Source organism: Cynocephalus volans, chromosome 14, assembly GCF_027409185.1.
Source record: "Cynocephalus volans isolate mCynVol1 chromosome 14, mCynVol1.pri, whole genome shotgun sequence".
Classification (NCBI taxonomy): Eukaryota; Metazoa; Chordata; class Mammalia; order Dermoptera; family Cynocephalidae; genus Cynocephalus; species Cynocephalus volans.
Window position 1 is genome coordinate 23,221,849 of NC_084473.1, and position 21,075 is coordinate 23,242,923.

A 21,075-nucleotide genomic window follows, 5' to 3' on the forward strand; every position below is an offset into this window, starting at 1 on the left:
ATAGGATGACTCGGTTTCTCATAAATAGAAAAGGAACCACTGAAGAGAATATAATAAAATGTTGAAAGAGTAAGACAAGTGCTGACCAGTGGGCACAGCTGGTTACAGTGTGGTGTGGTAACGCCAAGGTCAAGGGTTCAGATCCCCGTACTGTTCGCCAAAAAAAAATTTTTAAATAAACAAACAAAAAAAGGAGTATGATAAAACAAATGAAGGAGCCTCAAAGAGACAAGAAAGAGAACACAGAATACTCCTGTTTTTAATTTTTCATTTATTTTTTCCCCCAAGTTAGATGAGAATATGAGTGCAATCAATCTTTGCCAATTTCCTTTCAAGACAGACTTTTTGTCTACCTTTTTTTTTCTCAACAAATACTCCTGTTTTCATGAGAAAGCTTAGAAGTGCAGTCAATTTCTTTTTCTTTCATTTGTAAAAAGAATGCACAGAGGCAGTGGTTACCATGACTGCAGAAAACAAAACTCTGCACTGCTATTTATTTACTTAAGACCAACACTATTCTACAACGTCCTGAAACTGCAGGAACACAAAGTGTCCTGTTTTCCTCAAATATCCCAACAGCAATAGTTTACTAGTTTAGTATTTTTCTTTTTTTTGGCAGCTGGCCAGTTCAGGGATCCGAATAGTTTAGTATTTCTAAACAATTATCATAAAAGCAGTGTTATAACATCAAGGTCAAAGGTTTAGATCCCCATACCAGACAGCCACCAAAACAACAACAACAACAAAAAACCCTAACTCCTTAAATCAGCTGGTAAAAGTACATAAAATCTTAACAACGCTGAGAGTTTGGGGGAGCTGGGTACAACCTGATTCAGCATCTTTGTAGGGCATTTTGGCAAAACCTATAAAAATTTAATATATAAATAACCCCTTGACCCAGTAATTCCACTTCACCTAAAAGGGAAAGGTCATTTCCTGCCACGTTACTCATAACATAAAAACATGGAGACAACCTGTGTACCAATAGGGAAAGTTTAAATAAGTGATGATATAATTATATAAGTAAATATTAGAAAACCATCAAGAAGAACCATATGAAAGAATGTACATGATACATAGTTAACTAGAAAATCAACTATCAGAAACAGTATGTAAGGTATGATTCCATTTCTGTTAAAAATATACACACATAAACAACCCATATATGCATGTGCAATGGTCTGGAAGGATACACACCGGCTTTAACAGTGGTTATCCCATGGGGGCCGGCCTGTGGCTCACTTGGGAGAGTGCGGTGCTGATAACACCAAGGCCATGGGTTCGGATCCCATATACAGATGGCCGGTTAGCTCAGTGGGTGAGTGTGGTGCTGACAACACCAAGTCAAGGGTTAAGATCCCCTTATCGGTCATCTTTAAAAAAAAAAAAAAAAAAAACAGTGGTTATCCCTAAGAAGAATGAACTGGAGGAATTACGGGTACAAGGAAAGGGCTTTTTTGCTTCTGTGAACTTCCATATTGTTTGAAATATTTATTTCATAATTTTGATGTTTATTTTTGTTTCTGAGGTATGTCTCACATTCTTTTATTTTTATTTTTTGGCAGCTGGCCAGCATGGGGATCCAAACCCTTGCCCTTGGTATTATCAACAATGTGCTCTAACCAACTGAGCTAATGGACAGTCCCTTATAATTTTTAAGTAAAAATAAAATATTTTGCCAAAGAGCTGTGATTGAGTCTTGCATACTCTTATCTTCAGTGTCTGGCACATAGTGGTCACTCATTTATAGCAATTAAAGAATTAAAGAAAGACACTTTCATTTCCAATTGAATTGCTACTTCTAAATAATCATATGGAAGAGTTCTGGTCAAGATGGCAGAAGAGATGGTCCCCAGCATCACTCTCTCACACAAATCAACAAATTTACAACTATAAAAATGTAACAATAGCCAAGCTGGGGCCGCTGGAGCTCAGGGGAAAAGGAGGAGAGACCTACAGAGTTCATGAAGGCAGGAGAAGCCACAATGAGAGAAAGAAAAAACTGCTCAGAGTGTTTTGGGCCGCGGCTGCTTTAAGGCTGAAGCTGCTGAGCACATGGAGCAGGAGCCAGCAGAAGGCACAGCTGTGCCCTTCAGATGGAGTTACTTGGAGGTGGCAGGGGAGAAGAAGGCTTTGTTGGTCCCCAGGACAGCAAGATCACTAACAGGGTTCCAATAGACCCATGCAGGAACGAGAAGCCAGAACAGCTGAAAAAGGGGAACCATTCAGAGGTCAGTGAGTCATCACAAGGGACTGGCACAGGGCCCATCCCCATGGGAAGTGTTTAAAGCACAAGTGGTGGGGGAGATGGGCCCCCGGAGAACACTGCGACAAAGCTAAGACTGCCGATCCTCCCCCCAGTCAGCACAGGACCACTCAGAAGAGACTGGTCAGGAATGCAGAATTGCATGGGGTGCAGTTTTATGAAAAGATTCAGGCCCAGATCAGAGTTTCTTTTTTTTTTTTTTTGTCATTTTTTCATGACCGGCACTCAGCCAGTGAGTGCACTGGTCATTCCTATATAGGATCCGAACCTGCGGCGGGAGCGTCGCCGCACTCCCAGCGCAGCACTCTACCGAGTGCGCCACGGGCTCGGCCCCAGAGTTTCTATACAACCCAGGTGCACCGGGTCTCTGGAGAGCTGGAAGTACCTATAAGGTCAACCATCAAACCCTGAGCTGCACAAGAAGTCTTTCCAAGGGAACCAACACCAAAACAGCAATTTAGCTCAACAACACAGCTCAAGTACAGGTTCCCACAGAAGTTCCCCTGTGTTAGAAGTAAGCAAAGGACAAAAAATTAGTTCTGGCCCAGGCACACCACTAGTGCCTCGGGGCCCACTAGCGGACCTGAGGAATAGAGCCGGGGACCAGACCCCCCCACCCACAACCAGACACTCCACCAGTGCCTCAGGGTCCCGCCCAGAGACCCAGGGCATCAAGCTGGAAACCGGACCCCCCTCCCCGACAACCAGGCACACCACCAGTGCCAAAGAGCATGCCAATAACATCACCTCCATGTGGGTGGCCCACCACAGCCACCACAGTAACCACAGCTGCTGTGAAAATGGCTAACGTCACAACAACCACACAGATGGTCAGCCAGCCATTGGAGTGCTTTGACACAAGGAGAGTCACCAGCAGAGACCAAAGAAAAGAACAGGGCATCTCTCTCCACAAAGCCCATTCCAGAGTGACAGAAGAAGCATCTGCTCTATGATAATATTGGGAGACCTGAACACACCTTTCAGCATTGGACAGATTATCTAGGCAACAAATCAACAGAAAGACCATTACTCTTTCAGAAGGAGAGAAGAAATCTAGGCTTATCAGTGGTGGGAGTGGGGAGGGAGAGGGGGATAGGGAGAGATTGGACAAGGGGCATAAAGAATAAGTACAATTTGTAACAATATACATACTAGTAATATTAATCTGATCAACATATGCCAACATTAAATCCAAAAAATATGTATAATCAATTATGATTCAATAAATAAATAATCATATGGCCTTACGCAAATATCACTCTCCTTCAATTCCCCCATCTACTAAATTTGGAGACTGAATTGGAATAGTAAGACTGAAAAATTAAAAATAAATTTTTTAATTAAAAATTAATTTAATGGTAGAGCATGATGCTGATAACACCAAAGTCCAGAGTTCAATCCCTGTGGCCAGGCACAAAAACATTAAAAAAAAAAAATTAAAATACTTAAAAAATTTAACATAAAAACCACCCACCAGCTCATTAATTTGTGCTGCCAGTTTCTCTCTTATTTGTATGTATGTCTTAATGAAACTTCCCGTACTGTTTCTGTGCATACATTTAAACTTCTTATAAATATGTCATTAAGAATGTATTGCTCTGCACTAGGGTTTTGTTTTTTAAAAGTAGATTACTTTAACTTGCACAATCAAGTACACTATTATAACACTAACTCTAAGTGTCAGCACTGGAGTATGCTCTAGTTAAGGGGTGTTACAAAACTGTAAAGGAAATGAACTTTGTATCAAGCTACTTCAAGGTTTTATCCCCTGACAAGTGGGCCATTTTAGCACATGGGCACCAAAAGCGTCAACATAAGTCCACAATAGAAGCACCAAGTCTTGTTTTGTTTACTCAGGTAACTGTCGTAAATTTCTCCAGCATGCTATTAAAGGTGCTAAACACAGTTTGCTTAATTATCAGTTTAGGTACAAAATTTTTCTAAGTGCCAACATCTAAATGATAGGAGTTCTAAAAGGAATGAGAGATAGAAGTAATATCTGAAGAAATAATGAAGATAAATTTACCACAATCAAAAAAAAGATGAAAAATCCATGCCTAAGACTATAGTAAAATATATGAACAAAGACCCCCCAAAAAAAGTTCTAAAAGCATCAAGAACGAAAGAACAGATCGCCCACAAAGGAAAAAGAATCAGCCCAACATATGACTTTGACAGTAATACTGTATGCAAGATTACAATAGAGTATGATTCGAATAAGTACCGGACCTAGAATTTTGTATCTAGACAATTTCCCATTTAAATGCAAGGGCATAATACAAATATTCTCAGGAACATGAGGCCTGAGAAAGTTTGCCACCAACAGTCTCACACTGTAAACATTCTTGGAGGAAGTACTCACAAGGAAGAGAAATAAATACAGCATGATAATGCAAGATATAAAAAGTAAGATGATCAAATATGGTACCTTTGTAAAATTTATTGTTACTGAAAAAAACTCCAAAGGAAAGAAGAAAGACAAAGTACTTCTATCCGCAAAACATCAGCACTAAAATTCTAGGCAATACAGGGTAAGAAGGGAGGGGAAACAGAGGAGCATGTTAAAGGGTATGGGGATGAGAGGTAATATAATATTTGTTAAATATTAAAAAAAGTTAATAAACAGAAGTATAAGTCTTAAGAGCAATCACACACACACACACACACACACACACACACACACACACAAACAGAATAAACTTTAAAACCAACAGAAGATGCACAAATTTGAAATAGTAGACATGTCTGTAATACTGCACCCCCAATTGCAGAATCTACATTCTTTTCACGTGTTCATAAAACATTTACCAAAATAATCATAAAAAAGGTGACAAAATAAGTCAGAACAAGCTTTGAAAGATCAAAACCACGTGGAGTACATTCTCTTAGCACAATGGTATTAAGCTAGAAGTAAATAACAAAAAGATAATTAGAAAATAAATGCCCAACTGTTTGGAAAAGTAAGCAGTATACTTCTAGATAAACAATGGATGAAAGAAGCAAGAAGGAAATTTAAAACTATTCTAAAATAAAAGTTTATTTTAAGAAAAGATACACCAGGATAATGTGAACAATAAAAAGAGTTTGAACCAAAAAGAAAAAAAACTAGGTAGATTTTTAATATGAAACAAAAAAGGAGATTTTGAGTATCTGAATAATCACTATACTACTTTCCATCTCAATGTTTTCCATCATATATTCATATTTTCCTATATCTAGCAGAAAATATACATTTTCCCCAAGCACACAAAGAACAATTACCAAAACTGACAATATAGCAAGCCACACAAAGAAAGCATCAAGTTCCACAAGAGAAATACCATACGAACTGTTATGTGAGAGACATTCCATGCTCTTGAATGGGATAACTTATTAAGAAGGTATCAATTTTCTACAATTAATCTATGAATTCAAATACTGGTAATGTATTTGAATCAAAATTCTAGATGGATCTCTTGAGGAACTCTACAGTCTTAACTGCAAATGTATATGGAAAAACTAAACATCCCCAAATATCTAAGTCAACTTTAAAAATAACAAAGAGGAGGGACTTGTCTTTTAGGATATTAAGGCATATTTCAAAACCATAGTATTAAAACAGTACAGTACTGCCACCAGAATAAACAGACCAAAAGAAAAGAACAGAAAGATCAGAGCACAGCATATAAGAGAACTTAGTGTATTATAACATGGCACCATGAAGAACAGATTGTATAGTAGAATAAATGAAATGAATCAAAGACCTAAATAGGAAAGGTAAAACTATGTGTGCGTACAGGGTCACAACGTGAACAGTATGGGACCAAAAAAGGTTAAAAGTCACTTATCTATAATTCCTCTTGGAAAACAAGAAAAAAATAGCAACTCCAATATAGAAAAATGGGCAAAAGATCTTAACATGCATTTTAGAGATGAGGAAACCAAAAAAAGTACGTACATAAACGGGTGCCCAAACTCATGAGTAATCAAAGAAAAGCAATTAAGAAGCTAGATAATGCCAAATAATGGTAGGAATGTGGGGATACAGGAACTCACATACATTACTCCTACGAGTGGAGACAAAAGCAGCAAATCTGGAAATAATATTTATTTTAAATACACATATATTCTATTCCACTCTAGGGTATCTATCTCAAAGAAATTCCCACATCAGGTCCACAAGGGACATTGTATGAGGGTATTAATTGCAGCAATATTTGTAGTAGCAGGGAGCTGGAAGCAATCTAGGTACCTATCACTTGAGAGTGTATAGCTAAAATGCAATGGATGTACACTATGAAGTACTATGCAGCAGTTGGGAGGAGTGACTATATGTACACATATCTACTACCTGGACAAAATTAGTTAAAAATAATAATAAAATGAGCTTTATAGCTAAATACCACTTATGAAAACTTAAAATACATGCACATAAACCAATACACTGTGCCAGGTAATCTAGCATCCAAACATGTTAAACAGAGTATTGGGGCACTAATAATTCTTTTGGGACAACAGGCATAAACTGTGATTGTGCCAGGCAAATCAGAACTGTCCTGGACTAACCGAGACATAGGGTCACTCTATCAACCACTATTATCTTAACTAAAGAAGACAAGGTCTTAACTGAAAGGAAAAAAACAAACCAAATTCATTTCCTTAAAACTAAACTAAATTCTCAGACTTCAGATCATCAGTGAAATATAAACTGCAAAACTATGCTAAAACTTTTATGTTAATTATTTGGGGGTTATGATCATTCACCAACATGGATAGTTACAAATTAATTACATTATACTAATTAGTAAAACTTTGTAACATTAACTTTGTAACTTCTATTATAATCTCAACCCAAGACTTCTTACTGAAAAATTCTTCCACAGGTACATAATGTCCAAACTTCAAGAGTTAAAATCCAGGGTAAGCAGCCCACAGAGTTGTGAAACACGGAATAGTTTAGGCTAAAAGAGCCCACTGACTATACTTTCATGATCTTTTCAAAGATGAAATTTATTCTACAACTGATTTATCTTCACCACTTCTGGAGAAAAAAAAAATGTTACTTAACACTAAAGGTTTTAAATAACATAACAAATAAAAACACTAATCCAAGAAGTTTAATTTTCCTCCATTTCTCTGAAATTACTTAGATTCCTACCAAAAAGAAAATACAATGGCTGACAAATATACAAGTTTCTAAAGTAACTTCTAGATTTAAGTCCAAAAATATCAGACTATTCCAATCATTCTATCTCAAATACTCTAAACCCTAACCATAAAACCAGACCTTAGTGAAGTCACTAACCATATAATAGGCAAGGAAGTTCTCTGGCACCTAAGAGTAACTCCTTCTAACCATAGGTTTTTGCCAGATCTCTACAATAATATCCTATTTCCTCACGAAATTCTAAATTTACCACAAAATGAGGTGTTAAAGACCTTAAAGGCCTAAAAGGAGACAAGAATGGTATAAACTTCAGATATAATGACTACACAAAAATAATTTCACGGCATTTCTGGCCCCCTCCAAAACCCATGTGGGAAGTGAGTGTGGAAGCAGTAGCCCTAGGAAAGCTGCTAAATTATATGAATAAACATAGATGAAGGCAACAGAGGGAAGAGCTGATTACTTTTTTATAGCATGTATTTCTATCTCCCCCACTGGACTTTAAATACCATGAAGCAGGGACTTCGTTTTGTTCTCCACCTGCTTTCATCCCAAGCAATGTGCTAGATGCTGGGGATTCATACCAGCACATGACACACAAGGAGTGCACTGCACAACTCCAGGGACTGCCATTCACATAGACTACACTGTAAATAAAGCCTTGACTTCTACAATGTGGCAGCCCTAAAACAGTGAACCAAAGAGACAAAAATGCTTACCCACATGGCGCTTACATTTTAGGTAATAGCTACTTGATAAATATTTATTGAATGAATGAAAGAACAAAGGAAAAAGCAAGCCTTACTACCAAAAGCTAGGCTCTGGATTACCTCCAAATTCCTGTCTAGCAAGATTAGAGAACATATTTTACGGGTATCTGAAGCACCACTGCTTTAAAGATTCTAATTTGGGTCCTAAAATACAGACATAAACAAGTAATGCTAAAGATGTTTAATACAATAGTACATATCTTCATATATAAATATACTATATAATGTCTTTTTAAGAGGTTTAAAGTATGAAACATTTTTTTCAAATGAAAAACACTTTACTCTCTCTAGAGATAGTTTCCCAGAACAAAAAAGAAAATTTATACACTATAAATCAATATCACCAAGCAGAGAGAAAGATGGCAGCAGCACAAGTACACCTCTGTTGGAGACCTCAAAGCCCCAGACTTTTTTTTGGGGGGGGGGGGATTTTAACCCTTGGCTTGGTGTTGTCAGCACCACGCTCAGCCAGTGAGCTAACCGGCCATACCTATATAGGATCCAAACCTGTGGCCTTGGTGTTATCAGCATCGCACTCTCCCGAGTGAGCCACGGGCCGGCCCTAAAGCCCCAGACTTTTCGTCTGCTTATAGAGATTTCTTTCCCAAGGCCATCTTTAAAATACTGAGAAGAAAAAAATATTGCAAAAATGATCTCTGCACAATATGCCTGCTCCTCTCCTTCCACCACTCTCCACCCCCAAAATCAAGCAGCAAAAAGTTATTCAAAATCACGGTCCTATATTTCATATCCTTACAGGCTACTATTCCCACCATCAGTCCCATACAATCCTAAACACCACACTCCAGATAGTCAGGTAAAAGTTGTTGATACACAGTATGTATAGTTACAGTATTTCCTAACTGTACAACAGATGCCTTCTTCACTTTTTCAGATGTTGGCAGAAACCACCAATTGAACAGCATCAAAGAGTAGTAATAAGCGAGGTAAAGAAATACAGATAACAAGATGTATTACAAGTAGAGAAGACAAACTAGATTTAAATATTACCCCTACTACATATTTATAACCTTCTACAGGTCATTTAACCTCTCCAGCAACTCAGTTTCTCTAGCTGTAAAATGGGAGTACCATCACTTGCCTTATAGGCTTGTTATAAGGATTAAATGAGACAGTATTAAACAACACCTGGCATGTATGAGATGCTAAATAAACCTTAGTTTACTCCTGTCCTCCTGATAAGGCTACCACCAAATGGGCAGAAGGGCAAAATGCAACAATTAATTTTGCAAAAAGAAAGATTGTCAATATGAAAATAGTTTAAAATGAGGCATACTTTCCATTCATTCATTCTAAAAATATTTATTGGGCACTATGTCTGGCAGGCACTGTTTGGTGCAGGCACTCAGAATACAGCTGTCAACCTAACAGTGTCTGTCTTCAAAGAACATGAAAAAAAAAAGTCCACCTAAACATTCAGTGAGTAAAGGATAAGAATTCTTACTACACTGAGTATGCATGTCATTCATTTGGCACCTACCTTGAACTGATTTATCTTGATAATAACTTCTCATATGCAAACCATGTGCACACAGTACTGAAGGACTGTGTTTCATTTATCCTCTGTTCTCGAAGATCTGTCATCATGATTTTTCACAAAGTGGTCATTCACTCATTCATTTAACAGACACTTATTAAGCATCTTCTGTGTGTCATATGCTGGGCTAGGCCCTGGAAATACAGCAGTTAGAGGGGAAATAAGATACAGTGCCTGCCCTCTCAGAGCTTATAGCCTACTCTAAAAGAAAAGTCTACAGGAGAAAGACTTTAAATAAAGGTATATATATATCCCACTTCCAGAGAAAACTACAATAACAATCTGAAAATGAAAAAAATTACCTAATATGAAAATACATCAAAAACATCTGAAGTTTGACGTCTGACAGCAGCATAAAAGCTAATATAAATTACAGCCCATTAACTTTAATGTACATGTCTTTTCTACCATTTGATGCAAGCCACATACAATACTTATTTCTCAAAAAAGTTGTAGATTATATTTAAATAGTCAACACATATTTGTATGGTTTCCCCTATGTGTTAGTCCATTTCTGTTGCTTATAACAGAATACATGGAACTGGGTTCTTTGTAAGAAAACAAAATTTACTGCTTACAGTTTCAGAGGCTGGAGTGTCTACAATGCAGGAAACATATCTGGGGAGGGTCCTGGTGGTGGCGACAGTGACCCAGGGGTCTCACATGGCAGAAAATGGTGGAGCACAGAAAGCAAGCTAGTTCCTCATGCACCCTCCTTTTAAAGCCCCCAGAACCATGCCCCTGACCACCATTATTCATCGATTCACTAAGGCATGGTCCTACAATCTAATCATCTCTTTAAAGCCCCAGCTCTCAGGGCCGGCCCGTGGCTCACTAGGGACAGAGTTGTGCTGATAACACCAAGGTCATGGGTTCAGATCCCTATATAGGGAAGGCCGGTTAGCTCACTTGGGAGAGCGTGGTGCTGACAACACCAAGTCAAGGGTTATGATCCCCTTACAGGTCATCTTTAAAAAAAAAAAAAAAAAAAAGCCCCAGCTTTCAATTACCATAACAGGATTTCCCACCCTCTCAACAGTCACTGGGGCCAAATTTCTAATACATAAAACTTGGGGGACATAATTCAAGCTTTAATGAGTTTGGAGGGAACATTCAGTCCACAGCACCCCACAATTTTGTACTTCCATATAACTTTTTATATCCAAAAATTCCAAGTGCTTTTTACTCAATAATTCATCTTTCACAATATCCTCCCCCCAAAGGGAGGATAAAGAACTATAAAATATTCCCATTACAAGAACACAAACCTAAATATCAAAAAGTCAACTCAAGTTAATTGCACACACAAATGAAACTTCATTGTGTGTATCCGTGTCCTAAAAGAAATGCCAAACATAGAATTCAAAATAACAGGGCACTTTTCTGTGGTGGATCTTTGAATAGACAGGATCACTCTCCATTCAGGTGCAGACACTAGTTGGGCTCCTTCGTTCTCATTACAAGTGGTAATCCTACCACCTGACCAGTTGGTTTCCAGAGGTTATGGGTTTATCTACAACTAGGTATTTAAGAGGCATGCAATAAAGAACCTATCAATGGATGGTTTAAAAAGTTCAGGGAAAATGTTTTAAAGAATTAATACATATTCACTTCTATAGGTGTTATAAGTATCATCCATAACCTAAACAAAAGAAAGTGTGTGTATGTGGACTACAGAAATAGCAAGTAACTGAATTTTTTAAAGTTGCATTTCCTAAGAACGCCATCACTCCTTTGGTTCAAAATTGTAGCAGGGGACATTGTTACTCACATTACTCAATATCACCCACACTGTGCTCAATGTAAATTTGATATAAGGAAAAACCTGCTCTGCTCTGAGGAACTGTTATTTTTCCCTACTCGGCTGAAAGTTACATACTTTATTAGATTTCCTTCTCAGACTTCCATGTCTAACCCTCAACTTCAACCACTCTGCTGTTATGCTGGCAAACGCATGAGTGTTGGAAAAGAAGTACAGGGTGATAAGAGTATATTAAAGAAGGACCCAGGGATTTTTTAAAAGCAATATAGTACTTTATCTACAACATTACTCAAAATATTTATTTTGATCCTCACAAGTAACATGTGGACTCAGAAAGAGTCAATGACCATCTCAAAAAGTCTAAAAAGCTAGTTACAATGCCACAAGTACCAGGAAACAGGCCTAACAAAGAGAGGTAGAAAAAAGAATTGAAATATTTTTCAAAGACTGCTGTCCAGTTCTTTGAATACAGTATTAGTTTGTTTGCTGGGAGTGACACCGAGGTTGAGCAAATAAATGCTAATAACTGATGGCCAGATTAACTGACCTAAAAGAGGCAAGCTTCATGCATGCTTTTAAAAAAAAAAAAAAAGGCACAGCACATAGGAGTAATTACATTTAACTACATAGCACTACAAGTAAACTTGACATTTAAAAAGTGTGGGCATAAAAGCAACCTATAGAATGGGAGAAAGTATTTGCAAACCATATATCTGATAAGGGGATAATTTCCAAAATACATAAGGTACCCCTAACAACTCAATAGCAAAAAAAAAATTCCGATCCAAAAAAAAAACAATGGGCAAAGGTCCTGAATAGACATTTCTCCAAAGAAGACACAGAAATGGTCAACAGGTATATGAAATGTTGTTCAACATCATTAATCATCAGGGAAATACAAATCAAAATCATAATGAGATATCACCTCACACCTGTCAGGATGGCTATTTTCAAAAACACAAGAGACAACAAATGTTGGCAAGGATGTGGAAAAAAGGAAACCATGCTGCAGCCACTATGGAAAACAGTCCGGAGGTTCATCAAAAAATGAAAAACCGAACTACCATATGATCCAGAAATTCCACTTCTGGCTATTTATCCAAAGGAACTGAAATCAGGATTTTAAAAAGATATCTGCACTCCCATGTTTGCTGCAGCATTATTCACAATAGCCAAGATACAGAAACAATCTAAACATATGATGATGGATAAATGGATAAATGCAGTGGAATATTATCCAGCCTTAAAAAAAAAAAAGGAAAATCCTGCCATTTGCAACAACGTAGATGGTCCTAGAGGATATTATGCTAAGTGAAATAAGCCAAACACAGAAAGAGAAATACTGTATGATCTCAGTTTTATGTGGAATATAAAACACTCAAACTCACAGACGCAGAGAGCAGAATGGTGATTGCCAGGGGCTGGAGGAGGAAATAAGCACGTGATGGTCAAAGGCAACAAAGTTTCACAAATTCCTTTTTTTTTATTTTATTTTATTTTTTTTTTTTTTGTCGTTTTTTCGTGACCGGCACTCAGCCAATGAGTGCACTGGTCAGTCCTATATAGGATCCGAACCCGCGGCGGGAGCGTCGCCGCGCTCCCAGCGCAGCACTCTACCAAGTGCGCCACGGGCTCGGCCAAATAAATAAGTTATGGAGATCTACTATACAGCATAGTGCCTACAGGCAAAAATACTGTATTGTATACTTAAAATTTTCTAAGAGGGTATATCTTATATTAAATGTTCTTACCACAAAATAATGATGATGATAATAATAAAAGAGGCAAGGAAACTTTGGGAGTGATGACCTTAATGGTAGTGATAGTTTCACAGGTATGTATTTATCCCCAAATTCACTGAGTTGTATATATTAAGTGCAGCTTTTTACACGTCAAAAAGCATTATAAAAATAAATAAAAGCTTTAACTCTAAAAAGAAAAAAAGTGTGAGTACAAGAAAATCATTCCAATAACCCTACTCTACACATATACCACTTAGTGAAAAGGAAAAACTACACTACAGCTCTTGATGCTATGGCTTTTTAGAGCAAGTGAAATGTTTCTTGACACAGTGAATGAAATAATTTTAAAACAGTCAGAGCTGAAGGAGGGAAAAAATCAGCATCAAGTGTAGTTAAGGGATGAACATAGCACAAAAGCAGAAAAAGGGGAAACTCCTCAATTACATATCTTACGAAGAACACATTTCTTCTTACCAAAATGAGGGTCTTCTAACATCACAACGCGGGCAACCCCATTTTCCATGAAATAAGACTTTACAGACACCAGCAAATGTCTTTTACAGACCTCATAGACAGAGGGTGCCTTTAAGTACACCAGAAAGGGTGAACCAGGAGTGCTAAATTTTTGAAACATAAAACCAACTGGAGAGGAAGAGCTAACCATACCCAAACCACTTCAGATACACACAGCAAAGAAATACGCAACCTGCTTCATAAATATACGGTCCATAAAAAATATAAATTAATAAATAAATATATAGTCCATAAACTTAAATTCGGAATTAAAACATCCTCTTTGAAAGGTCCGATCACTATATAAGATTAGTTAAGTCTCTAAAATCTCTCAGAGAAAGCAATTAGATCACTCCATCGCCTACTAGAACCATAATATAAATCTTTTTTAAAAATGAAAAACAAATATTCAAAGTAAATATTCAATAACCTGTTATTTACAGTATTTTAAAACCTTTAGAAAGAGTCCTTAAAACAAAGTTTCATTAGCCCTTCTAGTGAGAGCTCTAATATCTTTCATTCTTCTAGCAATTTAAAAGCTACCAAATGTCCTTTTCTACATTAGATTATTGATTCCTTGCCTTTTAGCATCTCCATAACAGCTGCTTGACAAATTACCTCACCTTATTCCTCAGGGAGTAAGGACAGCATGATATCCATGAAATCAAAAATGGGACCACAAACTGATCAGTGATATATGAGCTAATTGCTTCCGATGACTTAGACGCTGCTCTAATAGACTAGGCATTCATAGCATGATACAATTAAATGCTTACACTCTAAATATTTTATTCGTACTTAAATGTAGAGGACAGACCTTTTTTTAAATTTATTTTTATTTTAAAATATATGATAGCATCAGTAAGTCAAGAAGCTTGTACATGTTTGGAATAGTTTCTACAGAAAGCCTAGTCCTCAGAATACTTATCTGAGTAGGTTGTACAACTTTCAGATTTAGCTTCCTTATTTCAATCTAAGAGATCTGTAATACCCCAAAATAGCCTATTAAATAAGACAGCTCTAAAAATATTTTCCAGATTTGTAGCAAATAAAAGCCAAAAACTATTTTCAAAGACACAATAAATATACTTCAGAGTAGCATGATCAAATATCTCTGTTGTATTTGCCTAAGTTCATTATGACTGGTGCCAAAACAGTATGAGAAAGAGAAAAAGCACACACAAACCACAATATTGTAGACCCCTATAAAACACAAAATATTGCTTTCTCCCGAGAATAACAAATGGTGTGGATTTAAAGTAGCATTCTAAACGAACAGCATTGTCCAGCCAAATTACTCTTAGTAAGTTCTCTTTCTAAACAGAAGCAATACACTTTTCTCTGAATTCAGAACCAATCTCATAACACAAACTCATCAATTCCTTTAAAGTAACAAATATCTGTGCTAGCTTAAAGTTTATACTGTGAGTAATAAAACTTCACTTTTTAAAAAAATAAATCATCAACCGCTTCTTCAAATGTCACCTTTGCAACTGTATGACAACGAAGGTGTTAATTCGTCTTTGTAATCTAGTCCCATAACAAAAATGTAGACGTCCAAGAAACGATACAATTTTGGCATGATAGTGCCGGCTATCCAAAACATTCGATGTTTCTTTCGACACGCTCCTTTTGTGACCTGAAAGCTCCGGTCCCTACTAGAACCTTGGTTAGCCAGCTGGCTGGTTCTCCTGCTACAATATCATGTTTGGTCTCTCCTGCCTGGAGAGGCGACAGCGTTGATTTTGTTTTTGAAGTTGGTGTCAGAGCAACTACTAACTTTTTTCAGCATTCCTGCCAACTGGAGCTCTCTGTTCACTTCCTCAACAACTTGAACCACCCCCAAACTGAGAGTAAGCTGGAGTTAGACAGCGGCAGGAGCTGACACACTTTCAAGAGGGGTTTGACACCGCAGAAAACTTTCACTTCTATTCTCCAGTCCCACTCAGTGACCCCGGCCCTTCGCTCTACTTCCCCTAGAATTCCCTCTGAGGCAAGACAAGCACACGGAAAGTACTTCGTTCTAATGCTCCCGAAAAGGACCCCCAAAGCCCTCTCCCTGGAGTCAAGCGCTGTTCTTTACACAAAAGAACCGGGCCAGCAAAGCAAAAGGACAAGAGTCGCGGCCCTTCTACCCAGTGCCACCGTCCACTGCACCCGCAGACCCTGCCCCAGCTGCCGGAGGGGTCTCCTCTGGACGCTTCCTGCCCCCAACCCGGCCAGACAAAGCCTCGGCCCCCGGCCGGCACTTCCAAGCCTCCGGACTCGGGCCGCCGCGCTCTTACCCGGGCCTCATCCGGGGCGACGCCGGCGCCACCGCTTCCCCCGGCCTTGGCGGCCGGGCAGCTGGCAGCGCGGCTCTTGGAGTAGCGGGTTCGAGAGGAGATGAAATGGCTGCTGCCTCCGGTCGCCCCAGGCTCTGCTCCGGCCCCAGGCCCAGGCCCGGGCCCAGGTGACTTGGACCCGAGAAGGCGCAGAGAGCTCTTCCTGGTGTTCACCATGGTCCAGCCAGGAGGACGGGGTCCCCTCCGCGCCCGGGAGAGCTCAGTAAGGCCGGCCCGCCGGCCGGACAGTCAGACCAGTGGAGCCGAGCCGGGCAGGGAGAGGAGCCGGCCCGGACCCTGCGGAGTGCAGACAAGGACAGGCGAGAGCAGCGCAGAGGAAGGGAAGTCAGCTGAGACGGCAGGGAGCGGGAGCGATGCTGCAGGCCGACAGCACAGACCCTCCGCCGGCTTCGCCCTCCTCAGCGGGAGCCGAGCGGAGCCGCCATTTCTGCCCCTTTCTCTCTCGTTCTCGCTCTCGAGCTCCGTGCGTCAGGGCTCCAGCGCCGCAGGGCCGACAAGACCGTTTCCGGCCGCGGCCGCGGCGGGGCGCTGCACGGCCGGCCGGCCCTCCCCGGCTTCTCCCTCCTCTCGCCCGGCCTCCAGTCGGCCCCGCCCCCGGCGCGGCGTCAGCGCGCGGCAGCTGGGGGAAGCTCCGCTCTGGGCTGCGTCGGCTCTATGGTTTCCCGGTCTCGCCGGCCGTCTAGGCTGCGAGGTTGGGGACAAATGAGACTCGGCGTAGGCCGAGTTCTGATTCGGAACTTGGTCCTGGAGCCCTCATGCCCGGCCAGGCCCGAGTACCCCAGACACTCCCCACCATCACCCCAGGTGGCCCGGATGAAGCAAGCAAGGGCCGGCAAAGGCGTGGGGTGGAAGGGGACCGGTGACCAGGGCGCGGTGGGCTGAGTGGGAGTCCCAGAGGTACCCAACGCAGGACACTGAACTTCGGTCTCAGTTCTCATGGCTGTGAAGATGAGAGTGACAACTGTGATAAAATAGATCTGTACGGTATCTGGAACACGGCAAGCTTATGAAGAAAAGAGAAAAACGCGCCAGAACGCTGCGTCTTTAAACAAAGCGAGGCAGGGCCGATCTAAAGGGGAGTCAAAGAATGAATTCTTTCTAAGACCCTCTTTATCACTGACCCCTACACACACACACACACACACACACACACACACACACACACACACACACACACACACACACACACACACACACACACACACACACACACACACACACACACACACACACACACACACACACACACACACACACACACACACACACACACACACACACACACACACACACACACACACACACACACACACACACACACACACACACACACACACACACACACACACACACACACACACACACACACACACACACACACACACACACACACACACACACACACACACACACACACACACACACCCCTCTGCAGGTTACCATTTGGGTTACTATAAACTATACCATTTACTATCCTGAAATGTTAACTCTAAATCCAACTGGTGTTAAGTACTCTGCCAGGCAGGAAATAGAGAGATTTTTAGAACAACAACAACATAGTTCTGGCCCTCAAAGAGCTCACAGACAAAAATGGAGACAGGCAAGGAACCAATAAGCTGTGAAAGAATGAGGCAGAGACCTCAAATTTAAGCACAGATGTTAGGAAAAGCCTCTGAGAAATAATGATCCCCCCAGATGCATCCAGAACAACCAAATGGCAGGGAAAACATCATGGATAAAAGAAAAGACAGGTTAGCCGGTTAGGTCAATTGGTTAAAGTGTAGCCTTACCTTACAACACTAAAGTCAAGGGATCAGATCCCTGTACAGCCCAACCGCCAAAAAAATAATAATAAAAGAAAGAGAGGTTTGAAAAAGATATGGAAATAGTTGCCTTTTTTCCACAGTATGTACTAGAGAAAATAACCAAAAAGTCAATAAAACATTTATTTTTTATTTTTTTTATTTATTTATTTTTTTTTTTTAAAAGATGACCGGTAAGGGGATCCTAACCCTTGACTTGGTGTTGTCAGCACCACGCTCAGCCAGTGAGCAAATCGGCCATCCCTATATGGGATCCGAACCCGGGGCCTTGGTGCTATCAGCACCACACTCTCCCGAGTGAGCCACGGGCTGGCCCCAATAAAACATTTTTAAAACTTTCATTTAAAACTACATGCAAGGGCTGGCCCGTGGCTCACTTGGGAGAGTGTGGTGCTGATAACACCAAGGCCACGGGTTCGGATCCCTATATAGGGATGGACAGTTAGCTCACTGGGAGAGTGTGGTGCTGACAACACCAAGTCAAGGGGTAAGATCCCCTCACTGGTCATCTTTAAAAAAATAATAATAATAAAATAGAACTACATGCAAGAGTTGGGAAGATACTAAGTAATACTCAGACCAAAAGCTAAGTCACAACAGGAACTTAGACAAATAAATCTCTAAAGACAACTTTCATTTTCAACACATTTGCTCAAATCCAGTGAACTTGACCTTCTATTTTCTCTGCTTCAAGAGTTGCAAAAGATATTAAGGCAAAACCCAAAACCTACTCAAGGTATAGAGTCTAATGGAATTAATGCAAAATCCTGGTAGAAAACGGATACACCTAAGTATAAAAAATAATTACAAATAAACCCACCAACCTTCCCATCACTCATCCCCAGGAGATTCCAATGAACTGCCTTTGCCAAAACTGACATTAAGAAGTGGGTAGGGGGGGACATATTCCTTAAGAATTCAAAACAACAAACTGGTCCTCAGGTTTACAGCCTGAACTCACCAAATCTGATAGATATAAAGAAGCTTAGAACAATAGTTTAAATAGGCTTGAGTTAAAAGTGTTCCTAAGCATAAAGAGAAGCAAACATAAATCATCTCTGAAAGAATGTACCTTCAACAAAAGTCACAAAAAAAATAGTCCCATGAATATGACTCACAATAAAAAAAAATCACAAAACACAAAAGAATCATTATGACAAACTGCCAGCAAAAAAGAATAGATAACAGAACGAGACCCACAGATTCATATTCAGATATAAAGGAAAGATTAGGAAAAAAAGCTGATCGGTGCAGGGATCTGGAACCCCTGACCTTGGTGTAACCCACACTGTGCTCTAACCAACTGAGCTAACCAGCCATCCTAGAAAATATTAATAAGCAAAACATGACGATGCAAATTTTAAAAGAACAAAATACACCTTATAAAAATAAAAAGAATAAAGAGTTATTAGACATGACACCAAAATCAAAACTCATAAAAGAAAAAAATCAATAAATTGAATTTCATCAAAATTTAGAACTTTTGCTTGGTGGAAGACCCAATTAAGACAAGGAAAATCAATCTGGAGAAAATATTTCCATATTTTACAAAGGAACTGTCTAGAATGTAACAATGCAATTAGAAAATGGGCAAAAGATCTGAAGAGATATTTCACCTAAGAGGATATGCAGATGAAAAATAAGCATATGAAAAGATTTTAATATAACTAGCCATTAGGGAAATTAGGGAAATGCAAATTAAGACCATGATGAGATATTACTACGTACTTATTAGAACAACTGAAATAAAAAATAGTGACAATACCAAATGCTGGTGAACAGGCAGAGAAACTGGATCACACATACATTGCTGGGAAGAATTTAAAATGTTACAGCCAATCCAATCCTGAAGAACAGTTTGGCAGCTTCTTTAAAAACTAAACACTTACAACCCCACAGTTGAAATCCTGGGCATTTATTCTTTGGAAGTGAAATCTTTATGTACACAGAAACCTGTAGACCATAGTTTATTGCAGCTTTATTGGTAATAGCCAAAAACTAGAAAAAAACCAAAATGTTCCTCACAGGTGAATGGTTAAACAAACGGAGGCAAGTCCATACTATGGAATACTACTCCGCAATAAAAAGGAATGCTTTAGTGATACATGCAAAATGTGTATGGATCTCAAGGGCATTATGCATAAGCAAAAGGAAAGAAATCATATGCGTGAGAACAGAAAACTATAAAATAGAAATCAGAAAAAGAATAGAGAAAGTCTATTAAACCAAAAGTTGATTCCTGTAAAGAAAGAAAAGATAAAAAAGGAAAGAAAAAGGATAAACCACTAGCCAGACCAATCAAGTGGGCAAAAAAGAAGACTCAAATTACAAATTTCAGGAATAAAATGTAAGCATCACTCAAGGTCTTACAGACTTGGGGTCAGCAAACCTGTTTTTACAAGGATCTTTTTCTAAATATTTTAGTCTTTGCAGGCCACATGTGGTTTCTGTCACATATTCTTTGTTCTGTTTGTTTTGTTTTACAATTCTATAAAAATGTAAAAATTATTTTTAGCTGACAAGCATACAAAAACAGTCTACAGGCTAGATTTGTCCCTTAGGCTGATGTTTGCTGACCTCTACTATAAGCCTTACAGGGACAATTAAGAAATATAATGAACAATGTTCTGGGATACAAAAAAAAAGAGAGAGAGAGAGAAATATAAAGGACAACTTTACGTCAATAAGTTCCAAAACTTAGATGAAGTAGGCAAATTCCTTGAACTGAAACTAATAATGGCTCACTCATGAAGAAATATATAACCTGAATGTCTCTATTATTGATTAAAGAAATTAAATTTGGGGCCGACCCCGTGGCGCACTCGGGAGAGTGCGGCGCTGGGAGCGCAGCAGTGCTCCTGCCCGCGGGTTCGGATCCTATATAAGGATGGCCGGTGCGCTGCTCACTGGCTGAGCGCAGTGCGGCTGGTCACAAAAAGACAAAAAAAAAAAAAAAAAAGAAAGAAATTAAATTTGTAGTTAAATACCTTCTCACAAATAAGCATCAGGCCCAGATGACTTCACTGATGAATTCTAACCAATATTTAATGGAAAACAGTACCAATTTTATACCAACTCTTTCAGAATATAGAAGAAACATTCTCATCTTATTTACAGGGCTGGCCAGTTAGCTCAGTTATAACACCAAGG

The 21,075-nt window shown here is 39.4% G+C and overlaps 1 protein-coding gene across 1 annotated transcript in view; it reads right to left on the bottom strand.

Moving 5' to 3' along the window:
• The window catches only part of ATAD2B (ATPase family AAA domain containing 2B), a 166,484-nt gene extending 149,947 nt beyond the window's left edge, over nt 1-16,537 (bottom strand). Inside the window, exon 1 of the mRNA XM_063078237.1 lies at nt 16,043-16,537. Coding sequence (XP_062934307.1) covers nt 16,043-16,258 — 216 coding nt within the window. The 5' untranslated portion in view covers nt 16,259-16,537. The remainder of the gene's footprint in view (nt 1-16,042) is intronic.
• Between the last annotated feature and the right edge of the window lie 4,538 nt (nt 16,538-21,075).